The 7,977-nt window shown below is 34.2% G+C and overlaps 2 protein-coding genes and 1 long non-coding RNA gene across 3 annotated transcripts in view; all 3 read right to left on the reverse strand.

Moving 5' to 3' along the window:
• Positions 1-3,629, reverse strand: part of LOC100634992 (receptor-type tyrosine-protein phosphatase epsilon-like) — a 14,746-nt gene extending 11,117 nt beyond the window's left edge. The window contains exons 1-12 of the mRNA XM_020002030.1: positions 3,551-3,629; positions 3,381-3,500; positions 3,181-3,334; positions 3,026-3,138; positions 2,408-2,868; positions 2,260-2,350; positions 1,683-1,765; positions 1,530-1,566; positions 867-1,081; positions 285-445; positions 95-230; positions 4-47 (exon numbers count right to left, since the gene is read on the reverse strand). Coding sequence (XP_019857589.1) covers positions 4-47; positions 95-230; positions 285-445; positions 867-1,081; positions 1,530-1,566; positions 1,683-1,765; positions 2,260-2,350; positions 2,408-2,868; positions 3,026-3,138; positions 3,181-3,334; positions 3,381-3,447 — 1,562 coding nt within the window. The 5' untranslated portion in view covers positions 3,448-3,500; positions 3,551-3,629. The remainder of the gene's footprint in view (positions 1-3; positions 48-94; positions 231-284; positions 446-866; positions 1,082-1,529; positions 1,567-1,682; positions 1,766-2,259; positions 2,351-2,407; positions 2,869-3,025; positions 3,139-3,180; positions 3,335-3,380; positions 3,501-3,550) is intronic.
• A 97-nt stretch (positions 3,630-3,726) lies between these two features.
• LOC109585880 (uncharacterized) lies at positions 3,727-3,956 on the reverse strand. Its single transcript, XR_002186709.1, has 2 exons — positions 3,888-3,956; positions 3,727-3,838 (listed from the first exon to the last, which is right to left on the reverse strand). It is a non-coding gene; the product is annotated as an uncharacterized LOC109585880 (long non-coding RNA).
• A 2,494-nt stretch (positions 3,957-6,450) lies between these two features.
• Positions 6,451-7,977, reverse strand: part of LOC100635116 (receptor-type tyrosine-protein phosphatase epsilon-like) — an 11,549-nt gene continuing 10,022 nt past the window's right edge. The window contains exons 21-23 of the mRNA XM_020002029.1: positions 7,482-7,645; positions 6,858-6,993; positions 6,451-6,723 (exon numbers count right to left, since the gene is read on the reverse strand). Coding sequence (XP_019857588.1) covers positions 6,643-6,723; positions 6,858-6,993; positions 7,482-7,645 — 381 coding nt within the window. The 3' untranslated portion in view covers positions 6,451-6,642. The remainder of the gene's footprint in view (positions 6,724-6,857; positions 6,994-7,481; positions 7,646-7,977) is intronic.

The following is a 7,977-nucleotide window of genomic DNA, read 5'->3' on the forward strand; positions in this document are numbered from 1 at the left end:
CATGTCACTGACTCAAGTACAGCATCATTCACAAATATATACTGATCCTGTCATTAATAAAATAAAATAGTTCCAATTTAAATTATTAACTTACTGCTGTCTGAACCATCTTCATCCTCTGTTGTCTCATTTTATTGATAATACTTATAATATCAATCCCTCCTTCCTTCTCTGCCTGTTGTAGTCCCATGTCTATAGCCATGAATGTACCAGTCCTACCTACACCAGCACTAACAAAACAATAAATAAATAAACACATTATGAATAAATTATAATATAAATACCTGCAGTGTACTAGCATTGGTCCTTTGGTAGGTTTGTATTCATTCTTAATTCTACGGTGAAACTGAAGTATTGATGTTGCATATTCAGGTACTCCATGATCAGGCCATGATGTGAAATGATATTGCGTGATCAGCAATGGAGGTTGATCTGAACCCAATAACTGAATAAAAAATTAGAAAATATTCTTATGTTTGATCGGCAAAAATCTATATAGTTCATTGTTTTTTTAGTCAAAATGAGAATGCTTTTTTGCTGAATAAATTGTTTGAGCTGATTCGAAATGCGATCAAAATTTCCTAGCTAAAACCATGAAATTTATTAGGATTTAATATAGTTTTTTTGTTATTAATCAGTGCCAATAATGAATAGTTATAAACACAATGTCCTCAATATATATTCTGACAACAAATTCCTGAGTTATGAGCTTTAAAAAAAGCACTCAAATTCTTATTTAATGAGTTAATTAGACACCCCACACAAATGCCACAACTAATTTCTTATGTAAACCTAATCATTCTTTACTCTTCCTCCCCCTCTCTATACTACTTGATCTCTCTCTCTCTCTCTCTCTTGTTACTTACAGTCAAATGCATTTCCCTGATGGTATAATCTGATAGTGCTTGGTCTTTAGTCAATTCAATTCTAAATGGCCCATAACTCGTGCTACCACTCTCAGGCCAGTACTGATGACACTTAATCTTCTTCTCTTCCTTCACATTAGTAACCATTACAATAACAGGTGGCTTCTCCTGCCAAATTAGCCTCCAAAAGTCAACCAGTGTTTTCGTGACTGGTCCTACAAAGGAGACATTAGTAAATTCACAGTTGTAAAGGTGTGGGTGAATGCTGGTCAGGGAAGCATGAAGAGTTGTTATTAGGATTACTACAGACTGTTATCTTAAGGATGGGTGTATGCACAGATGTGTCCATAACAGATTCCATATAAAGCATCAAAAATGCTAGTCACTTTTACACATTCACTCCCACTGAAACTATGATGACCTTTTCTATCTATAACTACTTATCCTTGTTGCCCTCTCTCTATAATAAAATGAATGACTGTAAGTATTTAGTCATATAATGACTAATGCTCCACAGTGGAATATTAATCATTATATGACTAAAATGCTTACATGCATGTAAATAAATGTACATGAGCAACCTCACTCTCAAGATAGGAGTCAATTATCCCATTACATGTACACTACTAGTCTAATTACATGTAATCATATATATATATATACCTTGTGTTGCAATGTACTTGTAGTCTTGGGAATAGCCCTATAGAAAAAGGGAACAAAGGCATATAGGTTATCTCATAGTGTAATTGAATCACTATAATAGTATGTTATGATAGCTTTGCTGCAATGAAAACATGTTTATCACTAGTGACTCACATCAATGTAGCAGGCATTAACGTAGTCATTCTGACAGTCCCTGTTGCCTGGTATCTGGTTGAGCAGTATACGATTATCATCATCTATAGATATAATAAACAATAAACATTCACGAGAAGATTTATCAAACAACAACAATACATAGGCCCCCATATCAATGTACTGTGATAGTGAAACTATAGGAGGTATGATGCAATAAATTAAAGCATAAGAATTGATAAGCTGCTACAAATATTTGTACTGCAGGTGGTTAGAAATAGCAAAACTTCATACTTGTATACACTTATTATTAAATGTACAAGTACTGTCATCATAACCATCATGAAACTGTTATAGATATAGTCAGACAAACTGTCTAAGCTTATAGCAAGTGTTATCAACAGATCATTAATCAGGTTAGAATTAATCAGTCTGCATATGGTAGACCATTAAACTGTTAGGTTGTACTATTAGGTCAGAAGCCCTGATTGCAGCCCTAGCTATAGCCAGGGCTTCATAATAGCCCTAGCTATGTCAGTACTACAAAGGCTTCTGTCAAAATTAGATTTGTTACAGTTGGTTTTAAATGATAACTTACACACGACAATGTTTGCAAAACGATTCAATGGTTTATTGCTTTGAGTAACAGCTATTGTTACTGAGTGTTCATTTTCACCACTGTTCAATGTCTAATGATAATAAAAGAAGATAATGAATAAAAGAGAAACAGAGAGAGAATGTCTTACCCCAAATTGGCTTCTAAATCCTTCGTTTCCTTTAGCGTGTCCGTTAGCAACAAATTCTCCAAATTTATCAACAGGAATCATACCAATCTTAGCACTGGATGAGTCACCATGTAACAATCTGCTCTCATCACTTCCCTCCACTGCAACTGTGAGTACAACTTGTTGACTAACTGTTCCAGCATCATTATTAGCAACAAAACGATATGTTCCTTTATGTTTTTCCTCAACACTCAGTAGCAGTAGACTACCATCTCCTCTCAGCTCATGAGCATAATCATCAGTCACTGGTTCTCCATTATGATACCAATTAAAAGATGGTTTTGAAGTTTCTTTAACTTTAACTTTAAAAAGAACCTCACGACCTTCCTCAGTTGTCATATTACTAGGGAACTCTTCTATCACTGGAGGTGTAGCAGCTTTGAAAGGAGCTGGAGGAGGAGGAGGGCCATGTCTTGTTTCCACTAAAAGAATTGAAGCATTAGGAATAAATGAAGGAAAAGCATAATAATATATACACTCATTATTATTCACACAAATTATAGGTATCATTTATCCTCTATGTTTCATGATTTTAATAGCTTTGGATATTTTAAGAATTATTCTATATAAATTGCTTACGTTTAACTTCTTCATATTGTCCAACTTGATCAACACTATAGGATACTGCTTCTGGTGCTGCTTGTTTAGTTCGTGTGTTATAATAAACAACTTCGTCTTTACCTTTCTTTTTCCTAAAGAACATTCACTTTATTGCACATCATGCAACAGCTTACCTCCAAACAACTACTACTACAATGATAACAATGACTAATCCTATTACTAATAGTAATGGTATTATTATTCCTGCTGCTATAGCACCACCTGAGCTACCACCAGCACTACTCTCAGGTGGATTAGAACTGGCAGTACTAGTAGTCACTGGAGTACCTGTACAATATGACCATTGTGTGATTGATTATGATCAGTGACTTACTTGAAGTTACAATTGCAGTTGAAGTCTGCATTACAGTTGATGTCTGCCTTAAAGTTGATGGCTGCATTACAGTTGATACCACTGAAGTACTTGATACTACAGTAGGAGTTAAAGTGGCACCTAATCACATAAAAAATTGCAGTAAAATATTGCAATTTTTCTTCATGTACCTGGTGGTATTTTTTGAGTCCTCTCTCCTTCATAAGTCCTTCCATTAACATTAAATGATATAGATATAGAGAACAAGTAGTTCAGATTAGGATCTAATCCTCCTATTAGACCTTCAGTAGTATCACCTGGGAATACTCTCATTCCTGTCTCTACTTGTCTCTTCTTTCTTGAGGAGCTACTGGTTGACTCATAATAGACAGTATAATGACTAGCTCCAGAAACAAAACCCCACACAGCCCTCACTGCTGTAGAATTGAGCTTTGTTATAGAAAAGTTTTGATTGACAGCTAAAATTTTTTAACCATTATCATTATAGTATTCTCAGTAATTTCTTACGTATTTCAATAGTAGTGTATTCTCCATCAGTCCATTCTCCTGGTCCAATACTAGTATATGCTCTCACTCCAATAGTATAACTAGTATTAGGTATCAATCCTACTATACTGTAATAAGTGTTAGTAGTGTTAGTTATATTGTATGAACCAGTACTGGTAGACTTTCTATATCTTATCTCATATACTGTAATGATACCATTAGGTATTGTAGGAGGATTCCATATAATAACAATTTCAGTTGGTGGCCTTGAATGTCTTAGATCAGATATCACACCAGGAACTGTGTTAAGATCATGTTAAACTAATCAATATCTCATTGACTTACTTGATTCAGCAGTTAATTGTATTTCTTGTCTAGCTGGTCCATTCATATTATAATTATAAGGTATTATACTCACAGTATAGTTAGTATATGGTATTAATCCTGTGAGATTATACATTCTGTTGTCTCCTCCAGTGATATTAACAGTATAACTAGTGTTTGAAGTGATGTTAGTGTATGTGAGGTAGTATCCAGTGATTGGTCCATTCCTTCCATTGCAAGGTACTTCATCCCATGAGACAGTCATTGACACTGACTCTACTGATGAGAATATAATATCATCCACTGGTGCAGTAGGGGCTATAGAAAAAAATGATGATAATTTTTATTTATCAGCAGAGTAAATTACCAGTTGAAAGTGTAGTAGCTAAAAAAATAGTAGTCAAATAAGCTATCTCAGCTCCATATACTCCAATAAGATCAAAGCCACATTGACTGTAAGGAGGTATACCAGTTGAAGTATGTGGTGATGAAACTGATGTTTCATTATTACTAGTAAATGATGATTCACATACTCTCCTACATCTCCTATTAATATTATAACTAATTGGTACTACAGCAGTTGGTGGACTCCATGTTAATGTAATGGAAGCACTTGTAATTTGAGTTGTAAGATTGTTCACAATGGGATTGCCTAAAATAGTTTAAAAAAATCTATATATATATATATATATATATATATACATATATCACATTTATTATATTATAATACATATAAGTTACATCTCTCATTAATAAGATTCATTAATGTAATAATTTGTATAACATGATGATACATTGAATTGTGATATAGAATACACACAATATCTGTAACTTACTAATTGTTAACATAACTGAAGCATTACCACTAGGTAGAGAAGCTGATCCATAAGATACTACATAAAAAGTGTATGTACTCCCTTGGATCAATCCTGATGTTACATTGATTGTTGCATAACTAGTGTTGGATATACTAACAGGAGTATTACTAGACAGTTGATAGTAGACCTCATAACCAGTAGCTCCTGATACAGTAGACCAGGAGAGTCTTACATGAGCTAAACCAGTACTTAATCTTGTAGCAGTTAAACCAGTTGGAGTATCAGATACTGAAAAATACAAAAATGATATAATTTCAACGATCAATGACAAACCTGATACATCATCAAATGATAAAGTACTACTAACTGCAGTAGGATGACTATTACCACTAATAGGACCATTAGTTACTCTGTCATTAGATACAGTACACTGATAGTTACCAGCTTCTCTCAGTCTCACTGTTACTGTCACTCTTGTAACAGATTCTGATCCATTCACTATCACACGAGAAAGTTCAGTAGATATTCCATTCCCATTCACTGAACAATTGACAGTAGTAGGAGGACCATCAGAGACATTGAAACTGAGACTGAAGACTGGAGGAGTAGCTAATCTACTAGTGGAGAGGAGAGAGAACTGCATAGTAGGATCAGCATCAGGACCATCTGTAAAAGAAGTACATTAATTATAGTCTATATTCATCACATACCATTGTTATTGTATCCACTATCAGTATATGCTCCAACCACTAGTGTTTGACTCACTCCATTCTCATCAGGAATGATACACTTGTATAAACCTTCATATCCTGATAGTCCATCTCTTCTAGCTAGTGCAATCTGACCACTGAATCTCTTACTGTACACTGGTCTAGGAGCTAATGAATCACCCAAGTCTTCATAAATTAAAGGTACTTCAGTTCCATTAGGATAATACCACACTCCAATATTAGTAACATTGTTAGCACTCTGACACCACAAAGCATCATTGATGCCATCTTTGTTATCATTCTGATCAAGATCATAAAACTGGCTAGCATATATCATAGAGTAATCAGGTATTATCTTGTTCTCATAGGCTAGGTAGAGTCGAACACCTATTAGTAATATGTAACATTTGTTCATTCAGAAACAACTTTTATTTCACTCTTACCATTGCTGGGTAGTGTGGTAGGTGCTTGTCCTTCTCCCACTTGAGCTAGTGACAGTATAAGAAAACAGCACATACACTTCCACAGGGCAGTAAAACCAGAGCAACCAGTCAATCTCTTCATCTTGTACTGGTACAGGAAATGCCCTTGAGCAAATGAATCATAACAATATTCATGAGTTGCACAGGAAGCAATCCAATACAAAAATTCTGCATAATCAACAAAATAAGACTTGCCAACCAAATATGACAAGTAACATTGTCACCCAGCTAATACTATCAATTAACAAAGTTTAATATTACTATTTTAATAAAAATTAATCAGCACAAAGTCACAAAATACACAAACTAGAAAAATCTCTAATAATATTAATAATAATCTTTTTTTGCATGTATGTATGTATGCGTTGTATATTATTAATTAAATGTGTTTGTGTGATAGAAGAAACAACAACAAGAAGGAGCAGGTACAAGCAGTTTTTAATTACATATCTTTAAAGTTAGCATAAGGATCAAAGGACTCTACATAATCGGCTAAAACTTCATGACAAAAGACATAATGATCCTTTAAAAAGAAAACAGAAAGAAAAGACATTGAAAGAATAAAAAAGAAAGAGAAGGAGAGGAGAGAAAGGGCCAAAAACAAGAAAAAAATATCAATAAAAGTTATGTTTGTCATACTGTCATTACAATTCTTACCAGTTCTGATAGAAGTCCAATGCGTCTGGTGCGAGCAGTCTTGAGGTATTTGAAGACGTCAACTTCTCCTTCAGTTTTGAGCCGCTCAAGTTGAGAGTGTATGCAAAGGAAAGCACCAGATCTACCAACACCATCACTGGAGGGAAATAAAATATATAATTTAACAACTGAATACACAATTACGTTGTTAAAGTAAAAAATACATTATTTAAAACCACATAACACTATTACATTGTAAATGTGAAACAACAGAAGGGTTGTTATAACAAAACACGTCTTTGTTAGTTTTATCAGTTTTGGTTTGCCTACTCCTTTCCCAGTAACTATTATCTTCCAATCTCTTTCCCGTTTTTTATTATCATCACTTTAGAACATTCACATTCACTCAATATTTCAATTTCACATTTCAATAATAATAATAATAATAATAATAATAATAATAATAATATCACAAGTTTCATTTTCTAAACTATTTCATTAACAATCAGGAATTTTCTTTTAAAACAGTCCCTTAATCAAATTCAATTTTACTAATCTGTTTTGTTATCTATGTTCCTCCCTCCCTCCCTCTCTCCCGCCCTCCCTCCTTCTCTCCCTCTCTCTCCCTCCTCCTCCATTACTCACTTGCAGACAACAGTAATAGCCTTGTTTCCAGAGTTCATTTGTGCTCTTGTCAATAAATCAATCAGTTCAATGATGGACCCAGTGCTGGTTGGGTGACCATGCTCGGGCCAAGTGGTGAAATGGAACTGTGTCACTACATGTCCTTCACGCTCGCTCTTGCCACCCTACACAATAACATGACAAGAACAACCAGTAAATATGTTGTGCTAGAAATGTTTTTCCTACAACATACAGTATATAAAGTGTACTGTACTATTTTCCTTCCCTGTTTATTTGTACATATTTATGTGAGGCAGTTACAGTATGGGGTAGTCACAGAACAATCTCATGAAAATATAAAGCAATGGATAAAGGGGTAACCAATAAAAAAGTGATACTAATAATAAGGTTGGTAGCACTTTAACACCATTTACACATACATGTACACACAATTTAATAAATTCTATGTACATGCACCAGCATAGACATGCAAATATGTAACTACTGTATATGTGAA

Source organism: Amphimedon queenslandica, unplaced genomic scaffold, assembly GCF_000090795.2.
Source record: "Amphimedon queenslandica unplaced genomic scaffold, v1.1 AMPQUscaffold_12991, whole genome shotgun sequence".
NCBI classification, from domain to species: Eukaryota; Metazoa; Porifera; class Demospongiae; order Haplosclerida; family Niphatidae; genus Amphimedon; species Amphimedon queenslandica.